The sequence below is a fragment of the Poecilia reticulata genome, linkage group LG17 (assembly GCF_000633615.1).
Source record: "Poecilia reticulata strain Guanapo linkage group LG17, Guppy_female_1.0+MT, whole genome shotgun sequence".
In the NCBI taxonomy this organism is placed as follows: domain Eukaryota; kingdom Metazoa; phylum Chordata; class Actinopteri; order Cyprinodontiformes; family Poeciliidae; genus Poecilia; species Poecilia reticulata.
Window position 1 is genome coordinate 3,151,416 of NC_024347.1, and position 24,637 is coordinate 3,176,052.

A 24,637-nucleotide genomic window follows, 5' to 3' on the forward strand; every position below is an offset into this window, starting at 1 on the left:
CTTTATAAGTCTGTCTGTCCAGAGTCTGGTTTGGAGATCTTTAAAGGCTTAGAGGGCTGAAAGTGCTTAATTTTAAGTGTTTAGCTTAGCCATGTAAACAGATTCTCTTGTCTCTCTCTCTCTGAAACCATCACCGTGGCGATGACTGTACAACTGAGCCTTCTTCTGTTGAAGTCATGACTACTCAGATGTGTGAAACAATGAACATCCGAACATCAGCGAAAATATGTTGTGACCTCTAAACCCCTTTACCTAGAAAAACAAGCCTCGGGTTGGCTGCTGAAAGAATGAGACCAACAGGAAGTGGTCTAACATTTGTGCTAACGTTGGAGAAACAACTTACCGCCACAGGGCAAAACGATTGTCCGGCATCATCGGTGACCATGCTAACTAGCTTTAGCATTCACAACATCAGAAGCTGTGGCATAGCACAGAGCAAGCTGGAGGCAAGGTGTACATGAGGATGATTGACAGCGCTAAGACCCTCCTCCTGGCTCTGATTGGAGCTTGATATTTTTCACAGATTGTCTGTTTCGTGCTCTCCTGTCACGACATAATGATCATTTTTGACAAATATTTTTAAAAAACATATATATTTTTAACAAAACTTAAAGACTGCAGCTTTAAAATAAAAAAATCTCAAATAAACAATTGTATTTCTGGAATTAATTTGAATATTTTCCTGCCCAGACATCAACCACTTCCTAAAGTAAAAACTGCCCCCAACTCTAACAACAAACAGTAAAGCCACACATGTGTCCTTGTTTTTCAAACTGTACCAACATTTTTTCTTTTTTTTTTTCTTTTTTATACATGTTTTTGCCCCAGCTTGAGCAACGTTACTTCGTTCCACTCTGGGTCTTTGAGGCGGTGCTGAATGACAACAAAGTGAATCTTAAATTGAATTGATTGTGCAAACAAAGAAAAAAAAAGAAAATGCTGCGAACAATAGAGTCTGACTGGAAGAGTGGAGCTGGGGGAATGTATTGATTTCTACACAACATATATTCAGCAGAAGTTCATACATACTTGTTAAAACACAGACTTTATGAGATGTGACCAAAATAAATCTTTCCACAAGTTTTTTGTTTTTTTTTACCTTTTTAAAAGTCAGTGAATAACTGTTAAATGTTAAATGGAAACACTTAGATGGAGCAGGATAAATATTTCCCAAAAGATTGTTTGAGCATTTCCATGTCAAACACTTGCACCTCTTGCATGACGAATATCCTCATCGGTTTTGCAGTGAGGCTGATCAATCCGAATGAATCAAGTCTCCTGCAGCAGCAGATTCAAGAATGTGCCGGAAACAAACATGGCTTCCTCCCATGACGGCTCTCATAAGGGCAGCAGTGAGCAGGACTAGATTATTGCAGCAGGAGTTTACATTTGCTCCTCTGTCACCGAGAGGCAGAACACATGTTTTAGAAAAAAAAAAAAAAAAAAAACACGATCCTCCACGTTGTGTTTTCAGTCAAGACGAAGAAACATGAAAGATAGTTGCTTAACTCTGGAGGTAATTTACAGACACAACGCGAAGCTGAAATGTTTTCGGGGGAAAAAAGGAAATAAATACGGGCGTCATTAATATTTTTGTTTCGGTTTTAGGCTTTTACGCTCGCCATGTTTGATTGTTTCTATATGCACTAGTTTGCCAATCCTACCTCTATCTGTTTTCAGGGTTTTATTCAGGCAAACATTTTTTTAAATAATGGAATATTTAAAAAATATAATACCAAAAAAAAACAAACTATTGACAGACATGTTTGCATCCTCATACATACAGGCCAACACAAACTGTTCAGCATACAGTTGATACCCCATGAAACAATTTTATTTATTTTTTTGTAGCATAGCTCACGTTTAGTCAATTTGGATAAAAACATGTCTGTTGCAGGTCTGGACTTTGACTAGGCCATTCTAGCACACATATGCTTTCTTAGCTGTCACTGATCCTTGGGTACGCGCTGCTAAATGTGCTAATGACAGAGAAACAACTTATCAGTACAGGAAAACCGTTTATCCGCCATCACTGGTGGCTATGCTAACTAGCCTGAACATTCACAACAGCGTCTACTGAAGGGGGAAAGCTGTTGCGGTAGCAGAAAGAAAGAGAAAGAGAGGTAGGGTTGGGGTTGATAGTGATTGACAGCGCTAAGAAGCACCTCCGGGTTCTGACTGGTTGTTTCTAGCAGGCAAAGGAACTCAATTTGTTTCACAGATTATCTGCCTCATACCACACTGTGGTGACATGGTGACAGTTTGAACAAATATGCTAAATGTTTTTTTGTTTTGTTTTTTTAAATAAAATTACATACTGCAGCTTTAAAGTGGTAAAAAAAAAAAAGGTCTTCAAAATCCTTTTCAAGACACTCTAATTGGGGGGTTCGGCTATTTTCGTGCTAAATGTTAACATTTTTCTGACGTCTTTCGAGACAAAAGTGGTTGAAGTTTTCAAGGAGGACTGTCACACTTGCCTTGTGGGATTTTCTTTCAAACACACATGCTCTCCATATGTGCGCTCCTGGCCTCGAAGTGACTCTTTATCTTGTCGTCCTGCCCTGACGGGGTTGTCGTCTTATCGTTCAGACAAGCAGTAAAAGGCCACGTGCGCTAACAGGAAGGGACGGAGACGCAAAATTCACCGTCCCCCTGATGGAGAGGAGATCTGAGGGAGGAGATAGATGGGAGAAATACTCCAGAGTCGACGCTTCGTCAAGCTGATGAATTCCTCCTGCTTGCCGCGTCTGCTCACCTTCTGCAGCTGCTAAAGCACACGCACACGCGCGAGAGGGTGTGTTTTCGATGCACGAGCTGAAAAAGTGCGACATTCGTGTATCTGTGGAGGGATGAGCTCCATTTGTGTGTGTGTGTGTGTGTGTGGGTGTGTGTGTGCGTGCGCGCGTGTGTCGTTTATCAGGCATTCCTTGAAGTGTGAAAATCACCGGTGTGTTCTTTCCTTGACGTTATTTCCCTCTAACACAAAGCAACACACACGTTCACTCTATTAAAAAAAGAAGCATATTTTCCTTTGTTCTTTTCAAATGCTAGCAGATGCCGTGGCACGGACCGAAAACTCGCCTCCTTCTGTTATCAATCCACTACAGATATGCTAAAAACTCTGATGGAATCAGAAAACATCAAGCGCTCCCGCCTGCACTTTAAATTATTACAGGCTTATCAGATGTAGATTTTACTTAAAATGTGATATAAAGAAAATTTGTGAATGTTGCCTTTAAACTATTAGAAGTGTTTAAATTGCTGTGCTGTCACCTTTTGAACTTTTGGAAAGCAGCTGCCATCATGTTCACGTTTTATTTTTAATGCTGGCACAGCCTGCTGCTAAGCACACAAAAAAATGCAAAATATTATATTGAGAGGAAAGTTTTGGGGTGGGGGGGGAAGTCAGATTGGCTAAACGTCCAACCTGAACTTTGAAGTTCAGGTTGGAACCTTAAACCTCATCTCCTGTCAGAGGACAGGAGATGACAAACTGTTTACCTCAGGTATGTTTGTGTTGGATGCAGAATTATTCCTGCATCTGGTGTTTGTTTTTTTTTTCCAGTAACATATTTCTTCTTCTGCTGAGGCATTTGGAGGAAGCTGGAGGTCCACAGTCTCAACCCAAATGTGTTATTTTATTGATAAGTTTGGAGGATATTATTTGCATACACTGCAAAAACACAAAACCTTATCCAGTATTTTCGGTCTAGCTTGTATTCAGTAAATAGTTCCTGAATATCGATATAAATAAAAAAAATCGACATTTAATCGACAAATAAAAGACATTTTCTTCGTGTGAAACATCAAATAATCTGCCAGTGGAACTAGCACTTTTCATCAATATAAAGGAAGCTTCCACATCTTCCCAAAACATTATAAGCTAGTTTTGTTTTATTCCAAGTGTACTAAATGTGTTTGCACTAGAAATTAGAGCCAAACTATTTGGTAAGATGTTGCCCCTTTGCTGTGAAGTTCCCCTCATTGACATGTTTACAATGGTTCTTTTGACGTCCTTTGAGCAAAAAATCCCCTCAGAGTCAGAGCGTGGCAGTCCGCCTTTCATCCCAAATTTACTGCTCTTTTTCTAGCAGTTATGAGTCACTCGGCTCCTCTAAACCCCCCACCCCATCCCCGCTGTATTAAATGTTTTTAATCGACGTAAATCTGGAAAGAAAAACACAAAAACACATGGAGATGTTGCTACATTTCAGCCCATCATAGCCGAGATGGAGAGGGTACCCCATCCCCTTGCTCCAAAATCAACACTTTCAAACTTGACTGAAATTTGCACGTGCCCAGATGAACTGTGTAGCAATCAACATGGTGGTGGCAGCATCATGGGGCTGCTGCATAAATAAGAAAGCTATAAGGAATGCAGTAATTTGTTACAAAGGATTTTAGTTGGTTTGGCTCCTGTTCGGATTAGTGAAAATCCAGAATTAATTTAAATTACTGGACCAAATGCAAGTTTTCTATATTTTTTAAAAATGTATTTAATGTTTAAAACTCAGTATTGGTGTCTGAGTAGCAAGGAGAAGCCCAATAGATTTACAGCGCTCTTTCAAATGCTCTAAAAAGGGAGAAAATGCAAGTTTTAAAAAATTAGTCAATGTATTTTCAGAACATCCTGTGTTAAATTTTCCATTAAAAAAAGAAAAAACAAATCATTTAACATCCACAGTAAGTTGACTTTCATACAAGCAGACGTCTGAGTGTGAGAAGGAGTCCTCACAGAAACTTCAGTGAAGCATTTTTTAAATTTAAATTTGAAAACGGTGCTGGAATAAGAATCTTGTGATCTGATTGAAAGTTCAAACAGCAGAAAAAAAAGAAAAATAATCAAATCAAATTAAATCTGCAATTATAATAAAAAACTTAGGGGGGAAAAAATCATAAACACAGAGTGGCAATCTTGAAAAAACCATTGCAAATATTGGTTAGTTTACATGGGCATGCATGAGAGCCGTCCCATTATTTTCCTTTGTTTAACACGATTTTGCTTGTTGTTACTCGAGTCTTCTAATTTGCGATGCTAACAGAGGATAAAAGTTCGTTTTTGGCCGCTCTCCAGTACACGGAGTACCCACAGAAAGGTTTGGTTTGAAAAACTGCGATGGGCTGATTTGGAAAGCCCTGGTGTTCTCTGATGGCCCATTTCTCTGTGCCGAGGGCCCTTCAAACCGCCGGAGCCACGGCAACAGACCTCAAATGTCACGTTTTGAGTAATCCTCAGAGGTTTTCCTTGGCGTTTAGTGTCGAGTAAACAACTGAGGGTTTTGTCAAAAATGCTCAAAGGGAACGGAACCGCTTCGACACCGCTCCTCCTGAAGTTTTGTTTAGTTTTAACAAACATTGTCTTCATACATCTGCCCATGAGGGATGTTGTTATTGGCAAACAAAGATGAGAATCACTAATATGTATGTTTTTACTGAAGTTCTTCACGATAAACTGAACATGTTCTGATGCCTCCGAGAGCAAATCATCACTTTTCCCAAGAAAAGTGTTTTTTTTTCTTCTTCTTCAGCTCAGGCTTACTTAACCTAATTGGTAAAATGCTGATAGTAAATTAAAACCAAATGCCCTCCAGAATTGCTTTTTTCTTTGTCAGACGTGACAAAAATGTACCTATTTTCACTTTGAGCCAAAGTTGAGCTTTTTAAACCTCAGAACATTGGGTGAAGTGTCCAGCACGGTAGTGGTAGTGTCATGCTGTGGGCCTGTCTTGTTTGCCAACCATGTGACAAACTACCTCCATTCATCTACAGGTGTCTGTAAACTCTCACCAGCTTCCCTATCTCTGCCGTAGAAAAAGATTCCCGCAGCATGACCCTGCCAACACCGCGTTTCTAAGTGGGAATGGCTCCGGTGCATAGAAGATTGTGTCGCTTTCAGGCTAAAAGTTCTGAAACTTGTGGCACAGGAAAAAGAAAATCAGATAGATAAGACCATGGGAACATGGCTTTCATAAATCTGGATATTAGATCTTTTGTTTGGTGTGTTCCTCGTTCGTTTTGTTCGCTGGTGTCTTAAAAACCTCTTAGACCTTCACAGAACAGAAATTAACCTGAATTAAATGGATTTAGTCGGTAAAATTATATAAAAATGTATTTAAAAAAACTGTTTTCTACTTTAGTTAGGTTGATAAAAAAAAAAATCCAATTACCAATCGGCCCTGGAGCCCGCTGAAAACCAATTCAAAGGCCACTAAGCAGACGTACTCCTGGACGACTTTCACTTCACACGCTGCTCCCTTTTTGTTTTCTCGCAGACGATCTATCAAATCTTTTGAGAGCCAACAGGAACCGGAGCCAGATATATTATTTCAGCCTCTGCTGGGAGCCAAAAACATTTCAGAGATGAATGTTCTGAATGCGATTCTGTTCAATTAGACCTGCTCAGAGCACCGTTGGGTCTGATTTAACATGGAACCACAGCTCGGTGATTGAAGGCATGTTGGAAGAGCAGCAGCAGCAGAAAGAGAGAGAGAGAGAAAGAGAGAGAGAGGTTACAGGAAGAGGGGCTGAGGCAGGAATGCAAAGAGAAAGAAAACAGACACAAATGAAGGAGAAAAAAAAGAAGATAGAGTGAAGGAATAAGATGAGGGGTGGGGAGAGATCAGCGGACAAAGAGCTTCTATGACAGCTAATGTGACATCCGTGACACTGGTTAGCTCGGAGCCAACCAGTGATTCCAGGTCAGAATTCACTGTTTTTGCGAGTGTGTGTGGGTGTGTGTGTCTGTGTGTGTGTACGCGTGCGTTTGTTTGTAATACCTTGTGAGGACCATTTTCCTGACACATACGACGTTGTGGGTACCCCTGCTCCTTGTGGAAACTGAAGTCTGGTCCCCACAAGGGGAAACACCGTTTTGGGTCAGGGGTCAGATTTAGGACTAAGGTGTGGATTGAGTTTCGGTTAGGGTTAGGTATGTAATGATTAGGGTTTGGATAAGGGTAAGGTTTAGGCTGTAGAAATGAATGGAAATCAGTGAAAAGTCCCCTCAAAGATAGCCACACAAACGTGTGTGTGTGTGCATGTAGAAGAGTTGGGTAAAAAAAAAATTGAAAGATCACAGTAATCTTCTGTGCTGGCGTCCATCATCACATGATGCTGCCTGCTGTCACATTTTAGTCAAGCCAACAAGCACAAAACCTTATAACACACACACACACACCAGCATCCACAAAGAACACAGTCAAAGACAGACAAATGTACAAAATGCTGTAAGCAATAATTACCATCCATCTCATCACATACAGTATTGATTAAATAAAATGAAAGAAATTCACAGGGTCTCTTTTTCATAACAGTGTCTTTTTTATTATTATTATTATTATTATTGTTATTATTATTTTGTGCGTTGGAAGGAAATATGTACGTCACTGCATACCAGTGAAGGTAATTAGTCAGACAGGACTATAGAAAAAGTGAGGCCAGCCATTAATTAAAGTCATACGAACAGCCCGACCACTGTACATAACAACATGACTTCAGTAGTTTAGGAATCAGTGAGAAAATACAGGTTTAAAGCACTGATGTGGCAAACGATACAAGATTTTTTTTTTTCTTTCCATTTGAAAATGACTTTATTCTGAAAAAGACCTTAGGTTTTTGCATTTTTGGTTGTAGTCTGAGTCACATGTCAGCTTTGGAGATGCTGATCAGCTGGTTCCATTTGTAAACAACTCATTTGGTCAAAAATTAGAATAAGTGGATAAAAAAATTAAAGTGACAGAAAATCCTTCAACCGTGGCACAACATGCAACCCAACGTGACCGTCGTCAAAACAAGCAATACTTTCAGTATAGAAAAATTGAGCAAGAAAAGAACAAAGAACAAATCTTTTGTGGCATCATAAAGCTACAAGCTAGCTCCAACAATGTATACGTGAATGTATTTTTTTTTCATATTCTTGGGTAAACTAAGAAAGCCCAGTTTTTGATTAATACACAGAATAAAAGGGAAGAGATCTCGGCGGTGCTAGATGCGTGTAATTATAGATGTGCGTAATATTTAGTACAAAACAGCCCGCGCGAGTTCCAGATTCGTGGTGCTCAGCGATCCTTCTCCGACCCATTTGATTCTGAAGCGTTGACGCTTTCGCTGTAATTGTCCACATCTGGAGTCCAGCGATCCGTTCAATCTTTGGGGAGTTTCGGCAACAAGGAATCTGGAAACGTTTGTGAAATAACTCAGTCGAGTTTTGATTTGTTTACACATAATCCACAATGTCAAAGCTTGGTGGAAACTGAAGCCAAAAACAATACCGCAAAGGTTTCATGAATCTGTCAAAGAATCTCTGTTCAGGGTAGAAATATCCACTTCAGGTTCAACCGATAAAAGCATGTTTGATTTAGATATGTAAGAAAGAGTTTTAAAATAAAATTTAAACACAATTGAATCTGTCTATCCTGCTTTGAGAGGTTTGTAATAAAGGCAGTGCTGATGTCACACTGTGTGCATCAAAGAGTTCCTGTAAAATAAGGTTTTACTGCTTTCCTAGGTATTGCGTGTGATTGTTACATTAACTCTCAGGTTTACAAAACATGACAAGAACACCCTGAAACCTCAACGATTAAAACAGAGCAAGTTTTCTGCAGTGTGTCCGGCCTTCCTGGTGTTTGCTAGAATACTTGCTCTCTCTCACTGCCTGAATGAACTACAGCTCTGTCTAGACATATGGAAAATGTTCATTTTTTTCTCCTTACTAGCTGCGTTTCAATTTTTTAAATAATTGTGTAATTTGATGTATTGAAAAAGAAAACAAGGCAATTAAAAAAAACAACAAATTTTTTAATACAAAGTTTTGCCACCAGGATGAGGTGTTTACTTTTCTCTCCTTTTTTGTGGCCGTATCAACATTGTGTTATTTTGCAAAACTGCAATGGCAACATTTTCTTTCGTCACACAAGTCACATGATCAACAATCGGACTTTACGATTGGTGAAAACCACGAAGACGACGACGACAGGAAGTAGCTGGAGGATCGTGACGCAGCATGTTTTTTAATGACTTCTTGTGTGAACAAATTTATTCATGTATGATTTTGATTGTGTTTCTTATTAAATTAAAATGTCACAATTGCGAAATTGTCTTTTTTCGACATTAGCTGAATATTGACAAAGTTTTGCACATATTTGTAATGGAAACATATCTGCTGATACTGAAAATACCTATGTTTGAGAAAATGTTACTCTTTAACGGCCTCTACACCGAAGAGTGCAAATTGGAATTACAAAAATAAATTTGCTGAATGAAAACGCACCAATTTTTTTTTTTTTAAAGGCACATTTTTGGTAAAAGATTTTTGTCCTAAGACGAGGTGGTTTTTCAGTAAACAAAATTTGTGAATTTCACAAAATTGCATCTGAAACACTTTTCACATCACAAACTCAATGTAACCGAATGTTGCCAGTCAGGCTGACGAGCGGTATTTATTAGTTGACTCTGTCAACAGAACTCAACTACTTCCTTACTTACTTCAAAATAAGAGACTCAAAGAATAAGAGAAACAAAGCGTCAGGTTAAAAGTCCTCAGAAGAACAGCATACTCTTACTTCAACAGACATAATCAGAGACAAACAGCAACCAGATGGCATTTCGATATTGCAAGAGCTCGTGCTGCAATCTCGAAACACCCCTTGCAGTAAGTATGCAAAGCATGCAAGATGATTAAAACATATATTCACTTAACTGGATATACATCACATGAACAACAGAAGCCTCAGAGCCACCGTAGAACCGCATTCATGATCGTCTGCAACAAACGTGCAACCGTCCATACGATGAGATTCAATGAGTCAGTCTCTTTCCAGACTGCGGGTTTGATTTGCTGTCGCAGCAAAATGACCTTTAACCCTTTTCAGAGCAACACTCTTCAATTTTACCATTTTTCTTTTTTTCTTCTTCTTTCCAACATTGGCTCATATTTATGTGGCTCCAGCTTTAAAAAAAAAAAAAAAGAAGCACAAAACCCGGGCTGGGGTTTGCTGGAGTTTGCTGACGCTCCGCTCCCATCTCTCTCTGGATAAAGAGTGAGTTTCTGTGCCGACGCATCTGGAGCGCTCGTATGACATCTTCCAGGAGAAAAGAATTTGGCCTCGTTCACTCGGCCATACGTCAAATTTGTTTTTCTTGCTTTCTCGTCTTTTTGTTTTTGGGTCCTCGTCCCCCCACCTCTAGCTGCACCCTCCTCGCTCCTCAGGCGGTGCTGGACTAGTTGGTGATGCGGAAGTGGCTGTGCTCGGAGGATCGCTCTGTGACTTTGAGCTTCATACATGACTGCTTCTCGTCCATCAGCATTTCGGCAGGTAGGCACCAGCAGCACAGACAGGACTGGAACGGGAGAAAGGGGGTGAATTTAAAGGAAAAGAATGTCACATTTTCAGCTATTTCATGCACGTTATGTTTTTTCCAAACATGCATTTTACCTTGCATCAAACAGCCCTTTGACTTGTTCACATTTTGTCATGTTAAAACCACAAACTTTAACATGACAGAAGAACACAAAGTACAGTAACTGAACTCAACCCGAAAGCTAAATCTGCTATGCGTCCTTAGAGAGGGAAACCTTTTATTTTTTTTTACCAATTTAAGTAATAAACTAAGCTCAGCTGCATTGTTTCATAACAAGGATCAGTTGGAATGGGTGCATGATTGGATTTACTTTTCTGTAAAGTGTCTTGAGATGACAAGTGGTGAATTAGAGCTATGCAAATAAACCAGATTGACTCGAATCAAATTGACAGGGTGAAAATGTATATACTTGTCTGTTAAAGGTGGACCATTATATTTCCTTAAACAACTTAAAACAGGTCTGTTGATGATACAGAACAAGTTCATTAAMATTTTTTTTTGTACAAATTCATTCTTGGATAATGTTTAGACCGGTCAGTTCTGTCTATTTTGAGCTCCTTTGAAAAGTAGAAGTGGAGCCTCATGCACAACCAACAAGAACGCAGCAACTTGTTTCTGAATAGTAAGCCGACAACAAAAACACTTGAATTTTCCAGCAGCCATACAGTGGGAAAAACTAGTTGACCAGTTGTGCTGGAACTCGGTTTGGGTTGCCAGGTGATGGGCTGGCATTTGCCGGGGTTGCTAGGCGACAGGCAGTGCCTGCTGATTTGTGACTTTAGGTTTCAGAGCGCAGATTTTGCAATTCACTGATGCTCCCATGTCTCTCTGGATAAAATATGAGTTTCTGTGCAGGAGCATCTGGAGGTTTCCACAGGTTTTTGAATTGCGTCATTCTCCAGACACCAAAAAACATKAACTTACTGCCAAAATACAACTGGGTGGGTTTTTCTTAAGCGCTTGGGCTGTTTTTTGGGGGTTTTTTTTAGGAAGCAGTAGAACTCAAAAAGGATGCACAGAAAAGTGTAAAATGTGAATTTTGCATGACAGAGTTTGGTCTTACCCTGAAGCAGTTCTTGAAGCGCTTGCTGACCATGTACAGGGCAATGGGGTTAATGCAGGAGTTGACAGAAGCCATGTTGATGCCGATGTAGTCCAGCACCAAAAAGAAACTGTTAAAAAGAACAGAGCCGTGCCTCAGTGTTTCATAGTATTTTCTTTGGCAAGCTGTGGCCTGAGTAAATGGCGCGTGTGTTTTCCCAGCTCCGCACCTGAGCAGCTCACAGCGGTTGGGGTCCTTCTCGTCGTAGATGGTGAGCTTCAGGATGCGGCTGAGGTGGAGAGGAAGCCAGCAGAGAGCGAAGACCAGAACCAGACAGAACACCGTCTTGGCCACCTCCCTCCGCTGATTACAAAAACACACAACCACACACACATCCATCATGACTTGGCCTGGACATGACTGTGCCTCTGTGGGGTTATACATCACAGAAACACATGCTGCTCTCCCCTAAATTTGTCGTTATTTCAGATCAAGTTGATTACAAAAAAACAAAACAAAACAAAAACAGTTATTCTGTAGCTTTTTAAGGCGTTGTTTACATTTAGTACTGAAGGTTTAGTTTTGTCGCTTCGTTATCGACACCAACTGAATTTGAAAGCATGACTGTAGGTACCTGATGTGCCGTTTGTAAAGTTACAAAGTAAAATAAAAAAAAAATTATGGCAAATTTAAGTTTATTTAGTCAATCACAGAGAATAAAATGTGAGTTCATTTTTCAAAGTTATATTTTCATTTATAAATATCAGAGTTCCAAATAAAAAAAAATATTCACAAACTGAATATTTAGTTAGGAAGATAAATATTTAGTTTGAAGACTAAATACTTTGTTCCCAATTCAGTGTTTAAGGTTCTTCAGTTTGGGTGTGAGCTAAATATTTAGCTTTCAAACTAAATATTTATTTTGCTAACTTTATTAGATTTATTTATCTAACAAAGTATTTAATTTTAAAACTAAATATTGAACTTGCCAACTAACCATTTAGGTTGCTAACTAAATATTTAGCTTGCAACTAAATGTTTAGGTCCAAGCTAAATATTTAGCTAGTATGCAAATTTGTTTGTCACTAAATTTATAGCAAAATAAAAGCTGGGTTTTCAAACTAAATGTTCAGTTTCAAATATTTAGTTTGAAACTTCAAACCAAACCTTTAGTTTGAAAACTAAATATTCAGTTCTGACTTAAACATTTAGTTTGKAACCAAATATTAATTTGCAAAATAAATAATTTATCTCCCTGACTAAATATTTAATTTGAGATCTAAATGTTTAGTTTGTAAACTAAATATTTAGCTTGAGTAATATATTTATAAATGCATGAATAACACTGTGAAAATATGACACCCGCATTTTTGTCTCTCTATGAAAGGCTAAGTAAACCAAAATGTTGCTGTTCATTTTCACCCCGTGTCCTCTGACCTGTTTGATGTGGTCGCTAAGGGCGATCTGCACCCCGTTCTTCTTCCTCAGCATCTCGCAGGTCATCAGGGTGTAGAAGATGGCCGTGCAGGCCAACGGCAAGCAGAAATACGCGCTGAATAGCCACCAGTCCTTTGCTGATTTATAAAACTGCACAAAAAAAAGAGAACAAAGGGACCGCGCATTGGATTACGTTCCAACATCTGTGTGGGAGCGCTCTGAGCTGGAGATAAAGCATGTAAGAAGCTGATTTACTGCAGCGTAGCCGCCGCCTGAACCTTCACCGGAGTGGAGGGGGAAACTGAGGGGTGGGTTTGGCATCGTGCAGGACGTCCTTTTACCAAATGCTGATTTATCAGTTGCAATACGGGGAGGTCCAGTTGTCAATTTTAGCAAGAGGAATGTCATGCAAAGTAAAAGCAAGCATTYYCCCATCTGTGATGTATATTATTTCATCATCCATGAACTCTTTCCAGCCTCCCTCGTCCAGGCGTCACGCTGTGACTCTAAGTGTGCCGCTTTGCTAAGAAAGCTTTCGTATTTGCACACAGCATGYAGATCTGCCCCCTYGCACATTTGYGTTTTTGCAGCGTGCGCGGCTGAGTCAACACGCACCGTTTCTCATTTCAGACAGAAAGAAGAAGAAGGAAGAAGAAAAAGGCCTCTCAGGGTCGRCGTGTCTCCACTCACCCTCATGAAGTCCGTCTTCTGCATGGGGTGCAGCAGACAGATCCTCAGCTGCTCCCCTTTGTAGTCCATGGTGATCATGTCGAAGGCTATAGCCTCTGGAACGGCCAGGATGACGGATAAGATCCAGATGAGGGCGATCTCGATGGCCATCCACTTCGGAACGCCGATGCCTTTGATGCGGCTCCAGGAGACCACGGCACGATACCTGGAAAACCGAAGCGGCATGCGATCCTTAAACAAGTCAGATTTAGGCAAATAAATGGTTGGATCCTTTTTTGGGGAGGGAAAAAAAAAAACACAATGTGATTTAGTGTTTGGTTTGGATACGGCATGCAGTTCACTTCCAATACAACGCCTTGCGAAAGCATTTGCACTCCTTCAACTTTTTCCCACTTTTGTCATACAATACAGCCAGGAATGGACCGATCCACTTTTTTCACTTCCAATACGATTTTCTGTATCGGCYGATACAGAAAATCAGCTGAACTGACTAAAACTTCTTTTATTTCAATAAAGCATGACGTCACTCAGAGCACAAAGCATAGAATTAGACTGAATATTATGGATCGGGCACATTGCTACCAATACCTGATCGAACATTTTTCAATATCAGAGCCGACACAAATATTAATCTCGGGTCTGATGCATCTCTAATTCCAACAAGACTCATTCTCAGTTAGAGTTAGATGTAAAGTTTTATCGGACCACTCCGATAGACGATGCTGTGATCTCAACTATTCCGCTGCACCAGTCTCTCTGCAGGTTCAGCTTACCAAACATCCATACAACACAACAYTGCCTCCACAGGTWTCACTGCRGGGGATGATCGTGTGTTAGTTTGCCGCTAGACATTTTGTACGTAGGCTAAAATCCTCAATTTGAGTCTCTTCTGCCACTCATTCATAATGGTCATGTTTGCTTTGAGTCTCTGAAGCTCCTCTAGACGTTCTGGTTCTCTCCTCACATGACCTGTAAGTGTAGGCAGACGGCTGTGTCTCAGTAGGTCTGCAGGTGTGTGCACCTTCAGATGGATTAACCCCGCTTTGGGCTTCATGTCTGCCGTGTTCCTTGGTCTTCGTGAAGTTGCTTGGTTCTCCAAAGCCCCTCCTCCCCGGGAGTGGCTGTAACCATGYGTTATACAAATAAACTTGACTTAACGAAACTTCCAGGCCTTCCTACAACGTCTGGATACTGAGACTGAATTACACACAGAAGGATGCTAACATCTGCTAACTGCAGTTGTTTGCTGGGAGTTTTGTTTAGAGGTATCAGACTACAGAGCATTGAATAAAAAAAAAATCACCAATTTCGCCATTGTACACTTTGTGTTGGGTCAATCGGAGAAATGTCCAAATATGCGTYGAAATGCGAAAAAGTCCAACAATCCCCAGCTCTGTATTTCGTAATGTGAAGTTTCCAACTGCTTAAGTAAAAAATTAAAGAGATAGAGAGAAAAAGAAGCTAAAGTGACAAGAGGGAAGAGTGTGTTTGCGTGATGTGTGGGTTTTGAGCAAGCGTACCTGTCGATGCTCAAAGCGCACAGACTCAACACGGTGATCCCCACGGACGCCTTCTGGACAAACGGCACAACCTTGCACAGAGTCACCCCGAACGGCCAGTCCTCTGCCAGGAGCTGCAGACAGATTGCAACACRGGCAGAAGGTCAGCGAGTGAAAGCCGAAGCAGGGAGTGATGCAAAGAGCCTGTCTTCTCCAGGRCAGCGCACGAACTTGAACTCACAGTTTTTGTCAGGTAAAACATCGCAGCCTTGTCTTAAAAAAAAAGAAAAAGAAAGAAACACACAGCGAGGCCCTGCACGCCTCACTTTTGACCCGTCAGCTTTCCAACCGAATGAGAAGTTAGAGCTCCTGGAGTTTGAGAATCACCCAGAGGATCATGTACAACACAAAGTCTTTAAAGCTTTTCTTGGATGGGGGACAGGAATGTGAGTGGAAATCAATTGAAATCATATGTGACCCCCACGTCTCTCTCTTTCGTTCTCTCTCTCTCTCTCTCTCTCTGTACCACCCTGTCTGGTCCACGTCTCCGCACCGGTATGTAGCTGCAACCACCAGTTGTTTTAACACGCCTGCCCGCTTACCCAAATATACGGACACTCCGGCTCTCTCTGGTCCTCGCTCTCGCAAAGTGAGCCTGACGCACAATAACATGCCGAGAGACATGGGGGATATGAAGAGGCTCAGAGTCCAGAGGAGTAATAACATTTCAGGAACACACACACACACCTACACACGCACACACACACCTTTTTCATGCACTACGTCTCCACTTTCACTGGTGTGCGCTTCATTATGTGGACATAAGGAGGAATAGGTGTGGCTAGAGGGTTTAAAGTCCAGAAGGATGCTAATCTATCTGCAGCTGTGGTTTCTTTGACCATATGATTGCGCAAATTGGAATTAGAAAAATAAATTTGCTTAATTTTTTTGAGATAAAGTTTTTGCTTGGGTTTTTTCGAATCACAGGATCAACTACCGGATGTTACTGCTGGGGGAAAAGAAGAAGAAGACGGCAGGAAGTGGTTGGAGGAGGATCATGGCGCTGCATGTCTTTTTAATTACTTGTGTGAATAAACTTATTCACGTGTAATTTCAATTGTGCAAATTTGATAAAAAATAACGCAATTACGAAATTGCTTTTTGTTGTTGTTTTGTTTTTTATGTTAGCGGAATATTGACAAAGTTTTATGCACATTTAWAAGCAGCTATTTGCTCCGTCATTCAGTGGTGTCGAATCCATATAGAGCTGGTTTTGGCCTGTTTGGTGCCCTGGGCGAACCACCCTTCCGGCGCCCCCGCTCTTCAACGAGAATGTTGACCAGTGGCTGGGATGGGTGCTTTGCATTAGGTCCCCTGGTTGAGAGAGCGGAGCAGCAAGGGTGGCGCTGATGTCGTACTCCCTCAAGATGTCGCCCTGGGTGGTTGCCCATGAATCAGAAACTGTCCCGGAATCGTAACTCTTCTGTAAAAATGTCAACGACAAATTTCCCCAAAATGCCGCATGGGTAGCCATTATCACAGATATGGAGTTTGTCACCTCAATAGCTGTGTTTCCATTAACCATATAATTGCGTAAATAAGAAGAATACAATTGATTAATGGAAACACGACAATTAAAAAAAAACACTCAAGGTTTTGTATAAAATGTTTTTGTGGTTGAAGTGAGCGTATTTCACAAAACTGCATTGGAAACACTTTTTTCGAGTCACGTGATCAATAACCGGATTTCTTAACTAATGGAAGTACCGTAACTTTCAAAAAATTGTGTCGTTTTTTCCGACACAATTTTCAACATTGAACATTTTTACATTTTCAGCTTTCAAAATATTGAAAAGTCTTCGCTTCACATTTATAATGGAAACATTAAAACCTGCTTGGTYAACGACGTGCGGCGCCTCTAACCTTATAGACGTTGATGGGGATGCCGATGATGATGTGCAGCAGGTCTCCGAGCGCCAGGCTGCCGATGAGGATGTTCGGTCCGTTCCGCATGCACTTGTTCTTGTAGATGATCCTCAGGAGAGTCGAGTTGCCGATAATGCCGACCACAAACACCAGGCAGGACACCACCGTGTTGATGTACTTGAACGTGTCCCGGATTTCCGTGGGCCCCGTGCACATGGGCGGCTGGCGGCGGCGCGGCATGGTGATGTTGGGCCTGGCCAGGTCCTGGGCTTTCCTCTGGACCAGCCCGAGTCTCTGAGTGACGGACAGCGGGGCCTGGGGCATTTGGTTCTTTGGCTCCGGCTGCGCGCTCGCAACCATCACGTGAGCGGCCAGTAAGAGGAAGCAGAGGCGAGTGGTCATTTTTGTAATTTTTTTATTTTTGTGGCGTTTTAGGAATGACTTTTTGTCCGGGAAACGCTCCAAATTAATGCCCTCCTTTGTGGTCCTCCTGGAAACGCAAAGTAGAAGAAGAAAATGTTGCGTGGCGATTCGCCAGAACGTTCTGGAAGGCAGAGGAATCGATTGCATGTCAGAGAAGGAATCCCAATCTGCGTTTGGTTAAAATGTCACGGAGAGGTAGAATATTTTGAGGCAAGGCTGGAATTTCTCGAGGATTGTGAAACTCGCCCAAAACGAGCGAAGCCAAACCAACCGTGGAATAACAAAACAGTTTATTGATTTATTTAGACTCTTTGAGCTTTTTAGTCTCTCTGTAGACGCCCAAAACAATTTGGGCACGAATAAGAAAATAAATGGCTGGAACACTGATACATCATGAGGATTACATTAGTAACACTTTGCACTGAATGTGAAACTTGTTTTTATGAATATTTGTTGCCAAACGTCTATGCGTACAGTTTTGCTCAAAATGATTCATACCTCTGGGCAGATTTAGTTATATTCCTGGTCTAYTAATTTTGCCAAGATTAGAGAATATATGCAGGGATTTTAGAGATGAGGGTGATGGCAGGGAGGCCTTCCGACCTCAAAGAGTTGGCACACGACCAAAGACAAACAGTGACATTAAACATTTTTCCACTGATTAATTAGAACAATTGTTTTTATCACAGTCTACATTGTTTTTGACATATATAAAAAAAAGTGAAGGAAAAAGAAAAAACTGAATTGGAAAAAACCTGTGCCGTATACCGAGACTGATTGTTGGAATAATAAAATTAATGACAATGACTTATTTTCTTTCTAAAGAAGTTATGTTTTATTAAGAGCAACTCATTGWGTCATTTTCTTTCTACTTCTATTTTTTATTTTTGTATCTTATGAAACAGCGATGATGAGAGAAGACCTCTAACTCAGTTCAGGTGAAACTTTTGGGCAATATATTTGTCAAACAAACATGTTTTTGAAAATCTTTAAATACTTGATAACTACTGATATATACGTTCCCTGTCAGTTTACAGWGGGGATTCCCTTGTTGCACAAAAACTTATTTTAGAGAGAGAAAAGTTTTTAACACTGATTTATCTCTTTAGCTCCTAATTCTGGTTTGTTTGTGTTCGTTAAAGAGTTCACCCTGATCTTGACAGGGCAAATTGCCCCGAGGGAATCTTTGTGGTTTAAAAAGGAGAGAACCCAGAAGCTGATTTTAACAAAACGAGATAAAGTCAAAATGCAGACACTTTTCTTTATAAGGCAAAATTCCCTAGTGTTTTCCAGTCACTGCTGTTCCAGCCTGTACTTACCTAACCTCAGACTGAGGCAGGAGCTCTCCGAAAGCTTTCCCCTTCTCAAATCAGACTTTCCCGGCTCCCAGTCTCAGGACCGAGAAAGATTCCCGTATCAAAGGGACGCTGCGGTTCCAGCAGCGGCGACACTCCGTTCATCTCCAACAGAAGTTGCCCTCCCTTTCGAGCCGCGTCAATGTAACGAGCTCCWGCGGCTCCTCCAGTCGCTCCTCTTTGCTTCTGGCCGCTGAGTCTCAGAGTGCGGAGTCTCATGAGCCTGACTTGATCCCTGCCCTCCCATTCTTATGCAGAGGAGGTGGGCGGAGGACCACGGAGGCAGGAGGGATGTTCATGAGTTAGTTGGTGTGTTTTCATGGAAGAGGTGGCMTAAAATACTGACCGGTGGCGTTTGGGGTTCAGGATGTCACAGTTTTACCCCTGACAAAAGCCTTTCCAACTTTTGAAAGGCRTTTCACATTCACAACCCCGTATTCAACTTCATCCCTCTTTTGAAGAGTTGTTAGTATAGCCACCTATGACGGCGGATACACAGTTTTCCTGTAACRTTAAGTTGTTTCTCCACCTTGAACATGTTTAGGAGCAAGTACACAAGGTTGACTGACAGCGTTAAGACCCACCTCCTGCCTCTGATTGCTTGTTTTTGACTGGGTGCATTTCTACAGATCACAATAGTAGCACTGGGAGAAAGTGGAGGAGCTCCATCTTTTCACAGATTATCTGTCTCAAGCTGTACTGTCACAACACGTGGACAGTTTTAACAAATGAAGTAAAAAATATTTGTTTTATATGTATAAAAGTGTGGCTGCACAGTGGCGCAGTTGGTAGAGCTGTTGCCTTGCAGCAAGAAGGTTCTGGGTTCGATTCCCGGCCTGGGGTCTTTCTGCATGGAGTTTGCATGTTCTCCCTGTGTGTGCGTGGATTTTCTCCGGGTACTCCGGTTTCCTCCCACAGTGTAGGTGTAGCGTACAGTCCAAAAACATGACTGTCAGGTTAATTGGCCTTTCCAAATTGCCCCTAGGTGTGAGTGTGTGTGTGCATGGTTGTGTGTCCCGTGTGTCTCTGTGTTGCCCTGCGACAGACTGGCAACCTGTCCAGGGTGTACCCCGCCTCTCGCCCGAAACGTTGGCTGGAGATGGGCACCAGCACCCCCCCCGACCCCACTGAGGGAAAAAGGGTGCAAGAAAATGGATGGATGTATAAAAGTAAAAGTTACACAGTTCAGTCTTAAATCCCACCAAAATGCAGTAAAGCTTGAGGAATTGGAGAAAATGTGAAACAAAATGTTCACTGCTGCACTGTCACAATGAAATTCTTTAGTCAGATCATTTTATCGAACAGTAGGTCAGCCCAACATCGTCCTGTACATGCAGCCATAATGACACCAGCATTCATGTTTCGTTTTGGGTTTTTTTGTCTTCTCAGATGGTGTGGAGTAAAATTATGTTTAGGATCGTTCCGTTTTCCAGAAATATGCTTCCCGCCTAAAGCGTTTGCGGTGGCTCCTCTCTTAAAGATAAAAACTCAAAGCACATTTCAGCGTGACGCTTACTTCCTGACTGTCAACCGTCTTTTCATCCTCACCGTCACCTCAGGTTCATTTGTGTTCTTTGTGTTTTTGAACTCGATGACAAGGAGGAGCGTGGCTTCTTTTTCTTTTTCTGTCACTCTTTCACCTTTTCAACCTTTCAGACTGTTGACATTTGCAAAATCACYGCATGTAGGTGTAGCGTACGTTTCTCATCTCTCCGCGTTGCTGTGCTCTGCTGCCTGGGAGGATCTCGGCCTCCGTGAAGGATTACTCGTCTGCCAGATGTCGATGATCCCCAGATGTGTTCTCCTGTTGACAGAGATGCATTTATCTGGAAAACATTCTGTTATTTATTTMTTTTTTTCATTTTGAACAATACTTGTTGCCAGTAAAAGATTAATAAAACAAGATTTCTATACTTTCATTGATTTGTTTATTGACTGAAACTAGTCTCTGTTACCACTCGAATTGGCAGAGTTATGTGGGAGAAATCCACTRTCGGGCCTGGAGCTGCTGCAGATGTACAGACACATATACACCGATATATACAGTCACTCGATGCTGGTCTGAAAAATGTCTGTGACTCTTTTTTTTTATTATTGACCTGAAGCACTGTTATGAAAGTCTAAGTCAATACAGTTTCTTTTTTTTTGCCCTGGGATACAACATCTCAGCAGCTTCCTTGGTTTCTTCCTTTCCGAATGCAGTAACCTCCATCTCTAAAACAAACAAAAAAAAAGTAAACCCTGACAAAAATATTGCAAAAACCCAAAGTGGAAGTCAAAGTTTCAAATCTGCAAATAATAACTTGCTGTTTTAATGGTAGTTACATCCATAATTGATCACGGATGTCATCGTAAAGGGCAGGTTGATTCTGTAAGGAGAATTCTTGAAACATAATGTATATTTCGTAATTTTGGATATTTGGATGAGAATAAATACACATACCCCTTGTRCTTTCCCTGAACTTACTTTCCTGGATCATAGAGATTACTTTCTTGAAAAGTTCATGGAAGTTTCAAGTTTAGTACAACGTAAATGGTGGCGTAAAAAGTGGTTCTGCATTATATCCAACGCATAGAGGCACAGCGCTAGTGGAGGGCGCCATGGCAGACAACTTTATTACTAGTGACATTTTCTGCATTTAACAGCTGTTTGCCCTCTAAAACCACACTGTGATGTGTCTGCATATACCTGAGGAAGTACTTAGCTGCAACCCTGAGGGTAAATTATATTTAAGAACCTTAAAATCTTCAGGAATATATATTAAAAGTTCAATTAAAGTTCAAGGGGAAGTTCTTGGTAAATTTTAGGAAGGTATCTAGTACGTTTTTGGAAATCTACCGGAAACTACTTTGTGAAGTTTATGAAAGCTACAAGAAAATAGCTTTAAAGTTTTGTGAAAGTTGCAAGAAATGTACATGTGAATATCTTGTACCTTCTAGGTTGCATTAAAGAACCCGGAAGAAGTGATTTTAAAGTTCCTGGAAAGAACCAGGAAATTCTGGTAAGCTCCAGAAAGCACCTGATAACTTTTGGGGGAATAAACCTCCAGCACAGACTGTATAATGTTGCCAAAACACGTATCTGTGACATCCGAGCACTAACCTTGCAGGGAAAAATGTCTGCACTGCAAAGTTTTCAGAAAAATAATTTGATGAGTACAGACACATTTTAAGAAGATCCAGTGTCCAGAGAAACCTCGACAAATGTGTCCAAATAATGAAGCAGCTTTCCAATTAGCTTATCTTAAAAGAGACTGGATAAAAACAACATTAACTCTGCCCTCTGAGTGGGTTTGTCGCTGCCAGGATTTGGCCGGGACAGCGAGTCACAATGCAGCAGAGGTTATGCAGCTGTGTCCCTGCTTTCACTGCTCAAAAATTACTGAATGTAATAATGGTCAGCTAACTGGTGATGTAGAAGCAGAATTTAGCTCTCAGGACTTGGACTGTGTGTAATGGATACTTGACACGCAGGAGGATTTTTATCAAAGCCAGGGAGTTCTGTGCAGATTTTAAATTACGTTTTAAGTCCCCGTCTAAAGCAGAAAGGTTTACAACTGTTTACGCCCCGCTTTTGCATGGAAACAGCATTTTTTAGGGGATTCTAAAATTCCCAAAACAGTTAACCACTTTCTTAAGTCTTACCTCCATTTTAAGCCAACACATGTCACCCCAGCATTTGAAAAAATATATTTTGTACTTAAACCTAATGGAAATTAGTTAATTTCTATTATTTTAATTAAATATTTTCACCTTCTTTAAAATAATCCACTAAATAACTTTTTTTGCCAAAATAACTTTTTTTTTTTTTTTTTACCTAAATCATCTTTTGGAAATAAAAGATGAGGGGAAATTTATTTTTTTGCCAAAATAACTGTTGACCCCAAAAAATGATGTAGGAAGTTATCTTAGGAACTCTCTAAGTTCCTAACATATAATAGAAATGAATTCTATAAATATACAAAAATTCTTACTTTTATTTTAGTTTGCCTGTATATTACTTGTTTACATTTTTTTAGATTACATTGTCTTTAGTTTGGATTCCTGTCAGGATCAAATATTCTTAGGAAATATGATTCAATCTGCAAGACAACTCTGCCGTAGGGCAGAACGGAAATGGCGAAAAGCTCAACTGCATTTGTTTTGCCCAAACAAAACAAATGCAGGAAAAATGATGTAATTTCAACTACTTAATGTCAGGATCTGTGGTTGTTTTGTTTTTTTTCTTTGTTGTTGTTTTGGAAGCGTGCTGCTTCCCACTTCCTCCACCAGATGCCGCCTAGGAACAGAACACCTGGACTAGTGCGTGGTCAAACCCAGAGACACACCTGTGGCACATTATCTGACAGATGCTGTGGATATTTAAGAAGCGGCGAGCTGACACTACTTTGCCTTAGTGTTTGTTTACCTCGGTAACAAATCATTCCAGAGAGAGGCCCTCTGAGCATTTCCTCGAGATAATCGCGTCCTGTGTTTTTCCTCTTGTCAGGTTTACCTGGATTCCTCCGGAGTTTCCCATGGTTTGTTATATCCCGGACYGCTGTCTGGTGGCTGACAGCGGTCCAGGATATAACAAGTGCTCGCTTCTCCACACAGCAAGACTTACCTGTCCGCCCTCCAACGGTTGATCGTCTCTCCAAACCGCCCCTGGATTCTTCTCTGCTCCTAATGAAACTTTCATCTGCTCCTAGTAAGCCTCCCCACCCCTCAGTATATCTATTCGTCCACCCCCTGGACTCGCTGACTACTAACCGCTTCCTCTCGTTGACAGTGGCTGAACTGGTTATCCCTTCCAGACTCCTGCTGCATGTTTTTTCCCTTACCCTTTCCCCCATTCAATAAACCTTATTGTTTTGATATACGTGTCTCCTGATTGTGTTCGTGCATGTGGGTTCGTAAACTGGAACCAAACATGACAGAACACTCAGACCTACAGTCTACCCCTGCAGATGCAATTAGGAGAGCCTTGGCGGAACAACAATCTCTCATACAGTCACATGATTCAACCCTGCGAGAGCTAGGTAGCCGGCAAGCAGAAACTAACCGCCAGCTTGCTGAAATATCTAATTTCCTCCAAGGCTCTGCCCAACAGGTCCCGAACGCACCGTCAGCGTCATCTCAGGTTCCGGATCCATCTAGCCACGCCATGTTTTCGGAGGTACGACCGCCAGCGCCCAAGAAATTCTGTGGTGATGTGAGGAAGTGTAAATGTTTTATTTTGCAATGTGCAATCATTTTCAGCCACTCACCTCAGAGTTTTCACCATGATGATGCCAAAATGACTTACATGTTATCCTTGTTAATTGGACGTGCTCTGGAGTGGGCGGAGGCCAAGTTTCCCTCCCTCGCCAATTTTGGCTGCACATTTTCAGAGTTTTTGAAGGAATTTAAGCAGGTTTTCTGTCGTGACACTGACAAGACTTCCGTTTCCCGAGAGTTGTGGAATCTCAAGCGGGGTCAAAGGACAGTTTCTGAGTTCGCTATTGACTTTAGAATAAAGGCTGCAGCATCTGGTTGGGATGCAGCTGCACCAAAAAGTGCTTATTTCCACGCTATGAGTGAGCAGGTAAAGGACGAACTAGCCACTCTAGATGAACCAGAGACTTTAGAAGACTTCATAAGCCTTACCATAAAGATGGATAACCGCATCAGATCACGTGCCAAAGAACGAAACTGTCGTAACTCTCCTTTTAGAACCCACCAGCTATTTCTCCTGAGTCTCCAGCATAGATGCCTTTCCCCGAGTCAGAACCAATGCAACTGGGGCATACTCGGCTAACCCTGGAGGAGAGACGTAAGAGATTAAATTCAAGTATTTGTATATACTGTGGTAAGTCCGGCCACTTCATCACCAACTGTCAAGTCCGTTTAAACCCCCAGGTCCGACGGTAACGACGAGAATACTG

General features: G+C 41.2%; 1 protein-coding gene across 1 annotated transcript; it reads right to left on the reverse strand.

Moving 5' to 3' along the window:
• Positions 1-9,418: 9,418 nt before the first annotated feature.
• ednrba (endothelin receptor Ba) lies at positions 9,419-18,957 on the reverse strand. The gene is made up of 8 exons (XM_008433091.2): positions 18,696-18,957; positions 16,951-17,443; positions 15,049-15,161; positions 13,529-13,733; positions 12,839-12,988; positions 11,631-11,764; positions 11,423-11,531; positions 9,419-10,338 (listed from the first exon to the last, which is right to left on the reverse strand). The coding sequence occupies exons 2-8, from the start codon at positions 17,353-17,355 to the stop codon at positions 10,219-10,221; spliced, it is 1,236 nt and encodes a 411-aa protein (XP_008431313.1). The 5' UTR covers positions 17,356-17,443; positions 18,696-18,957; the 3' UTR covers positions 9,419-10,218.
• Positions 18,958-24,637: the final 5,680 nt, after the last annotated feature.

Bases quoted from the DNA above. Each gene is read 5' to 3' on its own strand.
- ednrba (XM_008433091.2), bottom strand. From the start codon at position 17,355: ATGACCACTCGCCTCTGCTTCCTCTTACTGGCCGCTCACGTGATGGTT. The intron at 13,734-15,048 runs GTACGCTTGCTC...TCGGTTTTCCAG, and splicing joins TGCGCTTTGAGCATCGACAG to GTATCGTGCCGTGGTCTCCT. The intron at 11,765-12,838 runs GTCAGAGGACAC...TTTTGTAATCAG, and splicing joins TTAGCGACCACATCAAACAG to CGGAGGGAGGTGGCCAAGAC.